General features: G+C 39.8%; 1 protein-coding gene across 1 annotated transcript; it reads right to left on the bottom strand.

Annotated features, from left to right (window-relative positions):
• Positions 1-4,483: 4,483 nt before the first annotated feature.
• Positions 4,484-14,478, bottom strand: tmem63a (transmembrane protein 63A). The gene is made up of 22 exons (XM_070925466.1): positions 14,308-14,478; positions 13,938-14,017; positions 13,685-13,763; positions 13,321-13,358; positions 13,028-13,170; positions 12,574-12,625; positions 12,342-12,450; positions 11,987-12,057; positions 11,820-11,900; positions 11,352-11,469; positions 10,926-11,059; positions 10,526-10,669; positions 9,844-9,997; positions 9,650-9,756; positions 9,472-9,558; positions 9,124-9,189; positions 8,523-8,685; positions 7,868-7,973; positions 7,551-7,718; positions 7,164-7,279; positions 7,029-7,079; positions 4,484-6,582 (listed from the first exon to the last, which is right to left on the bottom strand). The coding sequence occupies exons 1-22, from the start codon at positions 14,476-14,478 to the stop codon at positions 6,448-6,450; spliced, it is 2,373 nt and encodes a 790-aa protein (XP_070781567.1). The 3' UTR covers positions 4,484-6,447.
• Between the last annotated feature and the right edge of the window lie 1,864 nt (positions 14,479-16,342).

Genomic DNA, 16,342 nt, shown 5'->3' with positions numbered 1-16,342 from the left:
GAGTCTGGCAGCTTTTTGTCTGGAAGTTTTTCGACCAACGTGTCTGGAAGACAGAATCAGTTAAGCCCTTTGCACAGCTGGCAGGATGCATGCTTAGATCCCTCTAACGTGACTGCATGGTACATGGGAATAGGAGTGAATAGTTCTAGGAAATCATCTTAGGGTGCATTTCCTATGTACACACAATCATTGTGTGTGTTTGTCAGTGTATTAGGAAATGGAAACAGCATGAGAGTGAGTGTTGGTGTTCGCCTGACCATAATTCAAGGTAACGTTCTGGCGCCTGACATGAACTCTCAGCATTAGGCAGGCTGTCTTCCTTTGGGCTTACTGCAATTTCATGAATAGGATTTAGGCACAGTGTGTGTATGTGTGTGCGTCTGTTTTAGGGTTGAGGAGTTTAAGCCTTAATATCTTAAGAAGTGGTCAGGTGTTTGTGAAAGGTATTGCCAAACGTAATTGTGAGTGTGACACCTCTGTTTGCTTTCTCTGTCTTCACCACTGGTGATTTTCTTTCTGCTCAAACATTTGTTCATAAATTCCCAGTATTTCATCCATTTTTTCTTTCCCATGCTGTCAAAAGCTGCTTTCATTCACAAATTTCATTCATATCTGATCCAACCAAAGAGTTTTCATCTTCCACATGCTCCAGCATCTTGATTTCAAAGGTGAATCCTGTCCTATCCCCATGAGCCTCCATTTTATTAAGACACTTTAATGTACTTAAACTGCCAAAACCTTCCTCACTAGTTCTTTATAAATATTATTATTCATTACCAGTTGCTTATAGTGGTAATGTAACTTCCCAAACTCAACACATGGTCTATACTCTATACAGGCAGACTGAGTAGAGCTGAAACCACTGGTTCCTCTGAGCAGTGTATGGAGCAAATCCTGTTTAAAAGACACTAAACGAACATTGGTTGTTTGGTTTATCTTGGCTCAGATCCAGCAGTCTTAGCCAGTATAAGCAGTGTGAAGCTGGCTTAAGTTACACTTAGAAAAACATAATTGGACACTCTCCAACAAATGATTTTGGACAGTCTGCCTGTGTTGAGCTAATCTTGTGCTTGGTGATCCTATTTTGGTCCCTCACCTTGCTTGACAGTCTTGGATCCCACCGTATTCAATTGTGCCATACAACTTAAAGGCCCCCGAAATCCAAGTATGTAAGGGTGGGAACTTAATTTACATGCACAACAACAAAACAAAAAACACAACAAAAAGCAGGGCCGTGTTCTCATTCATGCTGGATGACTGTATTATCATCTTTGTCTTCATTCTTAACCTCACCACTTTAAGTTATAACCCCTTCAAATTTAGATGAAATCAAACCCCATTTTTGATACTATTTATGGGTGCCATTTTTTCTGCAATTGTATTCGTAATAACCACTCTAAAAAATAATTTGAACTCTGTATGGGAGGTAATTACAGAATGTTGACACATCGAATGGCTATTGCAGAGAAAATGCAGACTATAAATACTTTAAAAAATGGGGTTTGATTTCATGAAAATATTAAGGGTTGTAACTTTAAGAACCCACTGCAGGCAGTTTCTCTCAAGAACAGCATTCTGAAAAGAACACAGGCAGGTTTCAATAATTCCTAATGTCCATTCATTCCCATGCTTGCCTCGTCCCATGCCACACTGCATTTTCAGGGCTCTGTGTGTCGGCTGTAATTGTCCAAACAAAAGGGCCTCGGTCTGGAGTCACATGCTTCATCAGCAGCGTTGATTTCAGCTGTCTGGCCCTCCGCCCTTCTGGCTAATGTAGTCCACCAACAGAAAAGGGAGGGAGAGTGGGGTGACTTTTCTACAGAGTACCCTACACAGAAGAGAGCGCATAAGGACAGCCCCTCATCAACCCACCCACTCACTCACACAGACAAACACACTTTGAGCTTGTGGCTCAGGATGGCACCTCATTAGAGTTGGCAGTCTAGGTGGAAGTTTTGGAGTTGGAGTGACACACACATACACACCACTCCACTTCTGTTTCCCAATTGGCCGGGAAGGAAGTAATACTTGGAGTGAAGCAGCCCGTTTCTGTCCTGGACCCGCTGCTCTGGGAAACTCACCTCCCAGGCGACCAGCGTTGCCACGGCACTAATCCTGACGGACAAAAGATGGGAGTGCCACAGAGCACGATGCTGCCAGACACTCTCATTGGTTGGCACCGTCCCACGCGATGCTGCGATTGGCCAGTGCCGTGTTTATATACAAATTGGAGCAGTCAGAGGTCACATCCATCGATCTTGGTGGTGACATGACCCCAAAACCTCAGAACTCTAAATGGGTTTAATTCCTATTTGATACACACACATATGTGTGCGCGTGTGCGCACACACACACACACACACACACACACACACACACACACACACACACACACACACACACACACACACACACACATACACACAACCACAGAGGCTCTTTCTTAAATTCAGTGGCCTGGGAGTGCAGAATTAAGTGAATACTTAGAGAGAGGGAGTGAAGTGAACTAAATAATAGTGTCTGTGGTATACAAAAGCACAGACGACAACAATACCAAGAATGCATTTAGGGCACTGAGTTCAGTGGGTTGCTCACCTAAACACAAACACACTCACTGAGGTTTTTGGATTAACACTGGATAAATATTTTGATCCGGAGAAGGGCGTGTTGTGTAAACTAGTAATACCTTACAGGATAAATCACTGCTGTTTCAAACTGCTGGAAAACCAATAATTATCATCAATAGGTTTTATCTTTTCCTCGAATTTCAAAGCATATACTTTTTCCTTAATACTCTCCTCATTTACTTCTCTGTATTTGCTAAATCTATTCAGTATCCGCACTTTCTCTCTTACAGTTTAGATTAGAAATAGACTGATAAATTGGCTAGACTAATATATCGGACAATATTAGTTTATTGCAGATATATCCGTATCAGTGTATATGCCAGTGCAGAAAAGTTATTATTAAGTTAAAGATGTGTTTGAGATAATGTAGCAACAGTGTCTCATTAATATTTTTAAATGCTTATTTTTCAACTGTAAAATGTTCTGCTAACATAATAGGTCACAACTCTGTGGAGGAATAGATGACATTATGGGAAATATGCTTATTTGCTTTCTTGCCGAGCAGCAGACAAGAAGATTATAACGGACTACGCTAAAATAAGATAAGCTATCCATTTTAACATTCTCACCTAACTCTCAGCAGGAAAGCAAATAATAATATTCCTTTAAAACACTTATTTTATAGGTCTGTTATTTCTGAATATTCTGGTCTGTAAATTTTCTAATAATTCCCAAGACATTTCCTCTAAAAAACTATGGAATTTGGTAGCAATTATAGGCAAACTAGAGACAGTGTTACTTACATTTAGATACAATACAATAATTTGTGGGCATGAGATAAGTGTATATACACAAAGCCCGCACAACAGAACAGCCTTGTTTAGTGTTGAGTAACGGAAACATTAATGCTCGATGTAGTAAAATGTATCCTCTATATATTTATTTTCTCTCTATGGTCTCTCAGAGACTCTGTAGATTTGGGCATTTACCAGGCAGTGAAAGTCTAACAAAAGATGCTATTACGTTGCATTATGGGAAATGTAGGATCCTGGATTTTTGGATCATGTGAGGGACTAAAAGGTCAGAATAACTCAGCCTCTGGTGCTTTGATTTTCACCATACTTTTTTTAACTGGACTTTCCCTTTAAGTGTCTGAGGAATTAGGTGTTCAGGTGTAGAGCATTATACCTTTGCACAAAACTAAACATCAATGAGCTGTTTTAACATGATGCCACAAACCGCTCCCAGCTTGCATGTACTTGGATCAAACTTCAGATCAGACTTTCACACACCCATTACTAGAAGCCCAGAACCACATGGACCGAAACACAGCCAGTCTATTTGTGTTGTGTTTAACATCGGGTCAAAGTTTGGTGTGTGGTTTTGGAAAGCTGTACACTGTAGTTCTGGCTGCTGCTGCTGGACAGAGCTGCTTCCCAGGCTCCTGCAGCCTCAACATCCACATTACTCCTGCTCCACTGAGCTCACAGAAGACAGTCCTCTCAAGCAGTAAGTGCATTAAACACACATTTCATACACGCAACCCACAGACAGTATATCAGGTGTCTAATATCAAACACTCATCTCTTTCCCAGCTCATCCTTGGCACCACATGAGAATATCTGCAAGTTATTAGTGGCCCCGCATCCTGACCCTGCACAGCTTTCTCATGTGACTTCGTTGAAGTATGTCTGTTCAAATCTGTCTCCAAGTCTCTTTGCATGGGAGTCACGCAGTGTATGTTTGTGTTATTAATCGATTTTCATTAAAAACCCGGCTATCTTGTGGATTTTATTATCACTTTCAGCATGCTGGAGATCATTTAGCACTGAGAACTGTCTTTATTGCTTAATCACACTTGCATGTGTGCATGCGTGCACACACACACACACACACACACACACACACACACACACACACACACACACAATGAAATAATACTTGAGAAAGAGTAAACAAGTGAGATTGTTTTGTAATGCTCAATCTTTGTCCAACATTTGGGGTAAAGCACAGTCAATAACCTTTGTGCACTCTTACAAATCTTACAAAATTCACATCGATATGAAAAAAGTTAAAATAAGTCTCTTTGTAAACAATCTTTAAACTTCGTGTGACCACTAACTAAATATGCCATTATTGGCAGCAGCTACAGTGAAATTAAGTGTGAATCTGGGTTTTAAAGCTCTTTTATTTATGTAGATAGTCTGTGTGTAAAGCCTGTGAGTCTAAGTGTACACGTCTTAATAAACCTCAGAGAAAAGTGTGTCAGATGCTTGAGCCAGGAAGTACTCATCTGTTGTTAAGCTATTAAGAACCACTTCTACTGTTCCTTATATTGTGAGGCTCTATTAGGGTATCCTCATCCAATAGTCCAAACCCCTTTTTCATCATAACCTTGATATGTCATTAGCTTAGCACTTCATTACCCATATTTAACAACTGTGCTAATCACTACAGCACACTAAAAGCCTTCAAATGACAATAAAGGTCTTTCTCAGCTGAGGCAGGTACCGTGGTGAGAAAGGGGAAAAGGGCAGGGAGAAGAGGAAGTGAAAGGAAAGGGAACAGAAAGGGAGACAATAGTGAAAGATCAGGTGAGGAGGTGGAGCCACTGGAATTGTCGGCCAGTAAACTGGCTCATACCAATGTCAGAATAAGTTAGAAATCCTCAATGCAACACTGTGCATTTGTCCTTTTCCCCTGCTGTATAAATATTTAAGAGGTTAAGCTACCCCACTGCAGCTCAACAGTGCCCTCTAATGACAAGACATGCTCATAACTGTAAAGTTGTTCCACTTCTTTGTATTTTAAAACTGCATGTAAGCTTGTTAAAACATTAAGATTTTAATTACCATATACAAAGCTAAGGTTGAGTCCTTCTTAACTTACGCAACCTGAAGACATTTTACCTGTTTAACTTCAACACTCTTACTACCAACCACTGTACAGTTACAAGTTTGCCTTCAGGATTTTGTTCCTTGTTAAAATGCACATTCAAAAAAGCTGTAAAAACGTAACTTCAAAGCACATTAAATACAAATAAACTTTGACCTATTTGAAGAAAAGGGTTGTCATCATAGTCATTAAAATGAAACTTTAGTTACAAAACAATACAATGCAATACTGATATAAGTATTTGTCCTCTTGTCTAATTACAAAAGTAAAAACACTGAGCTCTTGTTAGTAAAAACAAGACAGGCCTCTCTTGATACAGAAGTGCATTATTAACATTAATATAACATTAATAAGTTATTCCCTTGGCAGGTGTTGTCCTCTGGCATCAGAAAAGGCACTGTGAAGAAATCTAAACGGGACAAAAACAGCAAGCTCTGCTAGTCCACCTCTAGCATCGTTATGTTGGCTTGATTATCTTGGGTCTTACTTGCATAATTAGCTTTGGCATGTGCAACAAATTAATTCCAGCATTCTTTCACAAACATCATGGCTTGTTTGAAATTGCAGGTTTTGGCAAGACATTCTTTGGTGAATTGGTCCTTATCAAGAGGTCTGATACAGAAAAATACAACAAAAGCTTTATAACGGGTGAGATTAAAACAGAAGCAGGTCTCTCATTGATGTGTGTGCTATGCTAATCAAGTGCAAATAACGATACAAATATCAAATCAATTCCTATTTACCTTCTTTCCTGTAGAAAGTTACTTAAATTCAACACTCTGTCCTCCCTGGTACCTTTAAATCATAGCTTTCCAAAAGCAGAAGCTAAGGAAGTTGGACGGCACAGTGTTGGTCTTTGGGAGCCATTGCACCTTCTTCTCTTGTACCACCTGGAGATGTTCTCTCAATGGGTCAGGCTGTGTCTGACTCAAGACATTGTGAAGGAAGGAGTTGAAGTTTTGACTCAGTGTTGACATACACTGATTCAGCAATCTGACTTGCTGTCCTCCACTGGGCTGGAGCAGTAGGCCGGGCTGCCCTCTGTAGAGCCGTAGGACTGCTGAGACTCCTGAGGGGCGCTGGCAGGTGATTTGGGATTAAGCACTCTGGGAAGGTAGACCTGTAATTATACAATAAAAAAAGAAATGAGTCCTGGAAACAAACAAAAGGGCTCTTTTTCTCAATATTCATTTTGTGCATCCTTTGATCCTTTTATGTGTGTGATGCAATGCTGCATGTAATGGCCAATCTATGACTTCAATACCAAGAATGTTGAAGATTAGGGAAAGATAAAGCTCCTGAAAATGTACACGGCAAACTAGTCAGATATGAACTTGGCCTGCGAGATTGAATTCACTGCAAGAACAGCTCATCATGAACAATCAGGTCTTTAGCGTATTGTTGAGAAAACATTGACCTGGTATTTTATTTTGTTAATGAATAACAAACCATGAGGATGATAAATAGGGTTATAGAAGTCACAGCAAAGTTCAGGTATGTTAACTTGAGATGAGGCCTGTCCTAAATACGTCTGAATTTGTTAGTATAAGTATATAAGTATAGTACCGTGGTGTTTTCTTCCACTCCCTTCGCTGTATCCTCATCCTCCTCTTTCACCTGCAGAAGAATGCAAACAATATGAGGGCTCAGTGTGAAGGGTGACAAAGAAGGGACATCGTATGCACACAAGCAAATGCTCACCTCATAGTTGTGTGGACTGAGGTACTTGAAATGGCCAAAACAGGTGTAGCTGACACAGATAAAGACAGTGATACACAGGACCACCAATGTGAATAGAGATGTGGAGGTCCAGAAACCTGAAACGCCACACATGCACACACACATATAGTTTACATAGTGGCATAGAAATATTACTTATTATGTAATATGATCACAGATTTTGCAGTTAGTTGAACATTGAGAGAAACATGCTGATTAATCCTTTTAGAAGTTTATCTTGAAATATGAACACTTATGCAATATTTTAGGCAGGAGTTCAGTTTCAAAACTGTACCATGTGACAAATGTATGTGTAACATTTTATAAAAACAAATTTAAAAAAACAAGAACCTCATACTTGTTTCTAACCTGTTCTGAGGACAGAATAGAAGTAAAGCCATATTAGGCAGATGATGGGCGCGGCCAGAGCTTGATTGACAGCTGCCAGGTGGACCTGGCGCTCTAGGCGAGCTGGCAGGTAGGCAAAGTACAGGTTGTGTTTGTCCACCAGGTGCTTCAGCATCATGTACAGGAGACCTGTAAACACATAGCTGTTAAAAACCCCCACCAAGGAAGAGGTTGTATGTACGGGACACTGAGAATGTCAAATAGATCTACTCATATACCATACATGAATGTGTTGAGTGTGTGTGAGGGCATGCTTGGGTACAGCTCTCCTAACTCACCAAAAGGCACAATAATAGGACATATGATGCTGTAAGCCATAATGACAGTGAACACACATAGGCTCCAGCCATACATGGCTCCATACTCAAACTCATAGGCCTGGTTCTGTAAACAGATGTTAAAAAAAGAAAAGACATGTTGAGGTGAGGCTGAAAAAGATAAAATAAAGCAAACTACAAACTAAATATTCTCTTCTTCCTCTTAAACTTTTCAGCAAGTCTACAGGAAAAGACAGCATAGTATACGTCTGCTTGGTCAGAAAATACATGGATCATTCTTTGTCTAGAGAACTTGATACATTTCTATAACACATTTCCCATGTGTTTACAGGCATATTTACACTTGTTTACATATCCTGCATAGTCTGGAACACCTGACCAAAGACTCTCCCTGCATGCCTTGACGGAGCAAGCAGATTCTAAAAGTGGTAGCCATTTACAAAACACTAACACTAACAATGAACCCTTAAAAACACAAAACAAGATCAAGACATTTATTTAAAAAAAATGTATGTAATGTATAAACACGTATTATCACTATAACACTGCTAAATAATCATTTATAATTGAGCAGGACTCTTGTAGCTGATACAGATGCAGAATACACCAATGACTTTGAGGTGTCATTCCTTTACTGGACAATGCTATTACAAACCTGCTTGACATATTTCCTTTCAGCAGCAGAGCGAGCAAGCGCCATACGAATGGTGTAAAGCAATAACCCTGGCAACCGCAGCAACTCCATCCCAGAGCCCACCAGGGCCGCCGTGATCACATAGTTGACAAAAAACGCCCCTTGGTCAGGTAAGAACACACACCTGGTGTGAGGAAGGAAAGGGGGAAAAAAGCACCTGTGAGAACATTTTCTTATTTTGTGTTTCTCACACATTTTTCTAACCATGTCAGTTTCCACAACACACTTTTCACTTGAGAAAAACAGTCATGAATAAAATTACAACCAAATATTTTAAAATATGAAACTAGTAGTAGTACAAAACAATGCAGTCTTGAGTGTCTGCAACAACAGTGGGTCAAATATCGCAACTTGAATATAGCTGAACCTGCATGATGTGAGTTGACAGCAAAACTGACATAGCCTGGAAATTAGATGTTTCTCTCTTTATACTGTATTTATTATCAATGTGAGAGCACTATACAATAGTCTGAAAATGATTCACATTAATTAGTTGGTCAATTTTTGATTTTTGATTACAATTCCATAAAGCAAGACGCAAAAAAAAAGAGGGATTACTTACTCAAACCTCAGTTTCCCATCTGAGAGAAACTCTTTATCAAACAACCAGCGGAAAAACACTGCAAGACTAAAGGAGGGAAACATAAAAAGATAGCAAAAAGTTATGCCAGGTTCTACCTGCATCCACAAAATGCATTTATTAGCCTGGGAAGAATCCCTTTCAGCCAACTTTCACTTTTATATTTGGTATTTTATACCTCCTCATTTTTTAAAGTGAAGAAGTTCCCCTTTTGTTACTGTATCTGACACACACTGATTGCTACAGTAAACTACAACTAAATTATTACTACAAATAAACAATTAACTTGGATGCTGGGAAAAGCTTCCAATTGATGGTAATGCAAATTACCTGGTGAGTCCGAGTGAGGGGAGGATGAGCACCATGAAGAGCAGGAAGAAGTACAGCTTACGCATCATGCTCAGCTGCTCGCTGGACCTGAGACACAGACGGTACAGGATCAAAACATTCTCCTCTGCAAACAGAAACCAATCACTGCACTGCCAGTGTGTGTGTGTGTGTGTAATACCTGCTCCAGTGTGCCTCTCCTAGTGTAGAATAGTAGACTATTGTGGGCAGCAGCGCAGAGAAGGACCACAGCAGGAGAGTGGGGAAGAACTGACTGACGATGGGGCTCTAGGATGAAAAACAAAAACTGTAGATTTACAGCTTTGAGAGCAGAATTGTTGTGTGTGTATGTGTGTCTGCGTGTGTGAGTCTTACATTGAGATAGTAGATGGGGCGAGTCACGTTGAACTTGTCTATGGTATTGATAATGATGGTGGGAGTCGTGAGGAAGGTGAGCAGGAAGAAAAGGAAGAAGTTGAGCATCACGTAGCGCAAGAACCAGGGAAAACCCCCCACTGACAGATTGTCCCTGTAGGAAAAACAGACGACAGTTCCACACAGATTCCTCTTCCTCTTCCTCAGGTAACTAAATTGAAATGTTTTTTATATGAAGGTATTTTTCTATGCTTTTGTTGAGTACAGTAACTTATAGTAAATAAAGGATGGAACAAATAATTGAATTTGCTACATACTGAAGGGTGGTCTTGGCAATACATTGTCAAAACTGTGGGTCATATGGTTGAAATCAATGTTCACAATATTACTAAGAATATTTTCACGCAACCAATATTGCCATATTGCAAGATCACATATAAAACAATCTAACTGGAGATCAATGCAATGAAATGTGTTCCACTGTTCATTTTGTGTAATTACAACTAAATTGGAATCATTCATTCGGCCATCAGACTTTTGTAAAACAATAACACCATATGCTTCCACTAAAAGTCAGTTAATGATAATATCGAATTATTGACCAGCCCAGTAATATAAATACCAAGTCATATGATCTGCATGGGACACATACTGTGCATCGGGGTGGTGTTTCAGACCTTACCAATACACATTTTTGGGATGGGGTGCAAAGCTGACCCTCCACCGGCTCACTTTCAGAGTTTCACAGTTGGATGAAGGTTGGGTCACCCTCCCACAACAGCAGTTTGTGCCTCCACACTCGAGGGCATTGAAGTCTTTCATGATGCTGAAGTGAGTAAAATGGTTACACATTAGCTATCTTTCAACAATAACAGCTGCCCATAGCTGTCTAGTAAAAAGTCAAGTGGTGACAATAAAATCGAGAGATCATTGTCCTGAACAGGCCAGAGCCGAAACATACTAACAGAGAAACAAGCACAGTCAGCCGACATGATGCTTCTGTGCTGCCAGATAACTAGTCATGGCAGAAAAATTGGCAGTATGCCAAACATAAATACAGACACCTTTAAATTGGTACTCACAACTTGGCCATAGCCTCTGTCTGCAAGGTGACGAAGGCAATCCCCAGGGGGCGCTGTGGCACCAGCTCTACCTGCTTCCTCACTTCTCCCAGCAAGTCTTTTTCTTTAGTACTGTAGTACTCTATGGCATCAACCTGAAGAAACACAGGTGTCGCACAGATTACATATGTTTTACTTGAAACCACCTTTTCTTAAATCTTGGTGTACAATAGTTCACATGCTTGCTTCATTTGCTGCCACATTAATTCAGCTGATACAGCCTTTTTCACTTTATCACAAGATCTTGAGCTTTGTAGTCGCAGCAAACCTGTATGTGGTATTTACGTTTATGTTTCTTAACCCAAATTGTAACATAAAAGATAAAAACTAGAAGCATCCAGACACCCTGCACGAAATGTATTTTTCTTATCATCTGGATCATCTCACCTTCTCAGAGCTGGCGCAGCAACAGAGGTGACCACACAAACGGGGGTTAATCAGCTCAGGTTTCCCTATTGTCTCTAGGACACGCTCATAGTAGCGCAGGTTTTTTCCTGCTCGCATTCTGGGGTGAAGAAAACAAACAAACTTAGTAAATATAAAGCTAAAGTAAGCATTTCCTCTGCAGACATGCATACAACATCTGAAACCATTTAAATATTGAAGAGTAAGAATGAGACTGAACCATACAGTAAATACAGAAAACCAATTTCAACTGCACATAGAAATTAGACACATTGTTAAGGTGAAGAATATTCATTAGTAGCACGAACCAAAAAAAATACATGATCAACAATGAATTGTGCGACTCTATAGGCCATGAGCTGGTAAATAGGTCTTGCAGGCTCACTTGCACACGCTGGCATGTACTCAATGGCACCAAAAACAATAATCACATGATTTCTGATTTCTTACCTTTCCTTATCAAGGTGCATGAGCTTGGCCACGTCATAGCCCAGGGTCACAGCACACACTCGACAGGAGGGGTACGCCTCTCTACACAGAAACAGTACTGACATTGAGGAATAACTCACTGCATAAAGACCAAAATTCGACTGAATTTTACAATTTAGTCTACTCACATGAAATGGGTCTTTACAGCTTCCTCTGTTGCTGTCTTAGGGACTGAACACACAAACAAAGTGTTTCTGGTCTACAAACAGAAAGACAGAATCACAGAGAAGTCAAGTATCAGCACAGGTGAGTGACACTCAGCATCTTCTTAATATAATAAACCATTATCAGGCTTTCATTATGTGCTCAGCTCCTCATAGACAGACGGGTGCAATCCCATGTAAAATAAATAGAGAGAATAAAAAAAAAAGTAATGTGGACACAGTTCAAAGGTATGCATTTGTGGGAGACATTCAGACAAAGTGTGGATGCTCATAACTTTAATGAAATCAAATCTTAGTAGTCTAGTAGTCAGAGACTCACTGTCTCTCTGCGCATGCCTTTGATTTGTGATGTGTGATGTCGCAGCAGAACAACCGTCAGGGTCAGGTACAGAACTGCAAACACTGTATGCAGCCATAACAGGTTGTTTCTAGAAGCAAAGATGATGAGACACCAAGAAGCATTTTGTCACAACCAACCACAAAGCTGTTTGCAATACAAACTTTTGTTTATATGGCCAAAACTTTTTTTCATACTCTTATACAGTAGTTACCCCTTTTGAAGATTCCCAACAGTTGTCCTTCCAAAACTCCACGGATCTTTACCTGAAAGAAATGAACAGCATTTTTTAAAAGAAAACATACATACTGTAAGTAGAAATGTAAAAAGGACAAGAACATCAACAGAAAAAGATCAGAATACAAGCAGCCTAACCCTGGATTAAAAAAAAATAAAAAAAATCACATATGATAAAAAAACACCCACATCAGGGACAGGTCACTGATTATGAAGTGGACTGTGCAGCTCCTGATTTTTTGATTGCTTGATTCACAATTGAAGCCATCATAAAACACACACTAAATACACACCTGACCCATAATCTGTTCTTAAAATAGCCTTAAAAATATGTAAGCTAACTGTAATTTTTATAATGGCAGACTGTAATCACTGGAAAGTTTTTTTGTTATAGTTTTTTGCTTGAAAGACAGAGAACAGTGCAAACCCACCCAGCAGGTCTCCGGTCAGGTTGACTGGCAGTATGATTGAGAGGGAGGTGACAGTTATGACCAACAGCAGGACGATCAGATGACGCTGGAAGGACAGGTAGTGAACAGCATCCATGCCACATCTGGCTTTTATTTTTTCCTCACTGAAACACAAACACAACAACACACACTTAGAATGGACCAACACTCGGCTTGTATACACAGCATGATAAATATAGCTTTGGTTGAGCCATAAGTTGAGAAACAATAACAAAATTAAACAAAATTAGACAACAAACTACAGAGTCACTCACTCCATTCTGACGATGTAAGGCAGCCAAGAGCAGAATCCCTGAACGGAAGGAGGGATAATTTGATTACACTAAAATACTTTGTTATATTAATATCTTATATTATATGGCTATTTGGTAAGTTCTTTATGGTTCAAGTTCTGTCTCCCAAAAGCATCTAGAGACTATAACCACATCAATACATTAGCATGTCAAGACAGTGACACAAAAATGATCTTAGAGCTAAGTGTGGTTTAAAATGACTGAAAATAGATATCTTAAAATAGCAATGTTGATAAAGCCATTCTGTCAAGATGTGATATACATAAACTCATCTCGGTTGGTAAGGCTATTCTTTTATGCTGAGAAAGAGTTTCTTTTTACATACCAATTCATTCTCAGGGTCATCCATGCTGGAAACAATGGATGACATGTGGCCATAGCGACGGTGTGTTGACTCAGTGAACCTAATGCACAAACTTCAGTGTCAGGGACTAAATCTTATTCACACAAAAACAAAAAGATTCATCTCACTATTCTGGTCAGTATTTCACATCCAATGTCTGAGGCAATATGTTACTGGTACTGCTCGCCTGACATGGTAACAATAACATTTGAAGTGTGTGAGATCATGAACTGACCCTTCGTTGTCTGCAACTAATGCCAGACGCCCATAGTCCCAGAACTTCCTCCTGATAGTAGAAAAGACGATAAGCAACACCTGTAGGTGGCATGAGAAAAAGCGCCAATCAGGTCATGATACAAAGCAAAACGTATATAGATGCTTTGACACGAATATAGCAATGGTTGGTAAAAAAAAAGGGTAGTGTATTGCTTAATATTGCATAATGAGAGAAATGTTCTTGTGTAATTTTTATAGTAAAAGAAAGAAAATATAAAGAACTATGGTAGGGATTGTCTCTTGCCTATGAGGACAATACAGAAAGAAACACAGATAACTGGGGTCACAAGATTTCCAATCTTCTCACAGACAGACAGACGGACACACACCAGAAAGACAGCAAAATCGAGCAGTAGCACAACTGGCACTCCTCCAAAGCGGACTTCGTTGAGTACGGTGCTCTGCGTGGAGCTGAAGCAGCTACTGTTGTCCAGGAAACCTGGGGGAGAGGTACCGTTTCCGACCAGCAGGGGCCACTGCTCCCACCACAGGGAAGACATCACTGGAGTGGAGCCAGCAGTTTGTCTGCAGAGATTGATCAAAGTACAGTACATCTTGAGAAATGAGCTGAAGCTGCTCACAAAGTAATACAAAAAATGGTAGGGCTGCAAGTAACAATTATTTTCATTCTGTCGATTAAATGTTAAGTTGATGAAATGCCTGAAAATATATCCCAGAGCCCAAGGTGATGTCTTCAAATTGCTTGTTTTGTCCAACCAACAGTACAAAATCCTAACAAATTCCATTTAAAATTATATAAGATAGAGGAAAGGAGCAAATCATTACACATAAGAAGCTAGAACCAGCAAATATTTGACAAAATTGTCACCATTGTAGGCGATACAACCTAAAGCTTAGACCCATTTTTAAGTTATGTGCCATAATGAAGACGAGAGTAAACACAGACGGATGCTGTCTGTGCAAGAGAAACAATATAAGGCATGTGCAGCATTCACTAACACACCTTCAACCTTCATGGGGTGTGGTGTGTTTTGTTGGAATAACAACCTGTAACACGTCAGACCTGAACAACACCGCAAAGTAGGACTGCAACTATTAATTAAATTAATTAATATATAAATTATTGTTTTGGCTGACTGATTAATGAAGACTGTAAAATGACAGAAAATAGTGAAAAGTGTCAGTCACAGTTTCCCAGAGCCCACGGCTTCAATTACCAAACACGCTGACACATTTGAGAAGCTGTAACCAGAATATATTTGGCCCTTTTGCTCAAGAAATTACTTAACTGATTACTCAATTATCCAAATTTTCTGTCAACCCACCAATCGGTTAATCAGCTAATCATTTCAGCTCTACGCAGTAGACTTGTTGGCCTATCACGTGTAACCAACAATGTGCCACGGGAGAAATAAAAGGCTACAGCTTTTCATCCCAACACCGAAGCAGCAACAACTTTTCATTCCTGCAACTAGGGACTCAATCAGAGGATGTGACTAGTATACTTCAAACCAGCTAGGAGGAACTGTGAAAATCAGCTGGTGTTGTCTTTGGTTACAGTGAAAGCCTACAGACTCCTGGTTCCAAGGGTGGGAGAAGATCTTTTACTTAAGTAAAAAAATGGAAAAGTGCAGTGAAGAAATACTGTTTCAAGTGGGAGATTCTCATTATGCAGCAGAATGGCCCCTCTCTGCTGTTATATTATTATATACTATATCCTTGGATAGTTTTTACAGATGCATTACTGTGTGAGCAGTATTTTGTAGATGGCGGAGCTAAATTTATTAGCTACTTTATATATTGTTGGGTAATGTATTCTATGACAATGCATTATATTTTAAGATTGAACCAGGAATCACGACATTTTCTGTCACGCTGAACCAGGATAGGCCGTAAGCAAAGATAAAACTACTGTCTGCCAGTGACTGTGTGGTGTCAGTACTGGAGTCTATGTCAAATCCCAGTCGTCACAAGTCATTACCAGAGCCCTCGCGCCCCACCTTCCCTGAAATAAATGGATCTCGCTCTCTCAGTCACGCGGGGGCAGTTATAAATTGTAATGTATAATTTGACCGCGCACTTTTGTCTGTTAACCCTGACATTAAAACTAATGAGTAACACAAATGACAACGCAGCAGACAACTGATGTAACTGTTAGTTTGACTGCAGGCATTTCTCTCCGAAGCACAAAGTGAAACGTCTTCTTTCCTCCCTAACAGCTGTTTGTTATTTTCACAATTTGACTGAACACACTGTGACAAGCGGTTAGTGTTATGACACTTAATTACTCACCAAGCTTAAAGTTAAACAAAAGCTCATTGATTTGTGTTAGCTACGCTTGAGCTACAGTGTACACAAGTTACACGGAACATTTTCTAAGGTTAATGCTAATGAGGTGAGCAA

Source organism: Enoplosus armatus, chromosome 19 (assembly GCF_043641665.1).
Source record: "Enoplosus armatus isolate fEnoArm2 chromosome 19, fEnoArm2.hap1, whole genome shotgun sequence".
In the NCBI taxonomy this organism is placed as follows: Eukaryota; Metazoa; Chordata; class Actinopteri; order Centrarchiformes; family Enoplosidae; genus Enoplosus; species Enoplosus armatus.
Note: the sequence above shows the minus strand (reverse complement) of the source record. Positions and strands in the feature narration are given on the sequence as shown.

Excerpts from the sequence above, each read along its gene's own strand:
- tmem63a (XM_070925466.1), bottom strand. The coding sequence starts at position 14,478 with ATGTCTTCCCTGTGGTGGGAGCAGTGGCCCCTGCTGGTCGGAAACGGT. Across the intron at positions 14,018-14,307 it reads TCGATTTTGCTGTCTTTCTG|GTGTTGCTTATCGTCTTTTC; the intron begins GTGTGTGTCCGT and ends TGCCACCTACAG. Across the intron at positions 13,359-13,684 it reads ATGACCCTGAGAATGAATTG|GGATTCTGCTCTTGGCTGCC; the intron begins GTATGTAAAAAG and ends CCTTCCGTTCAG.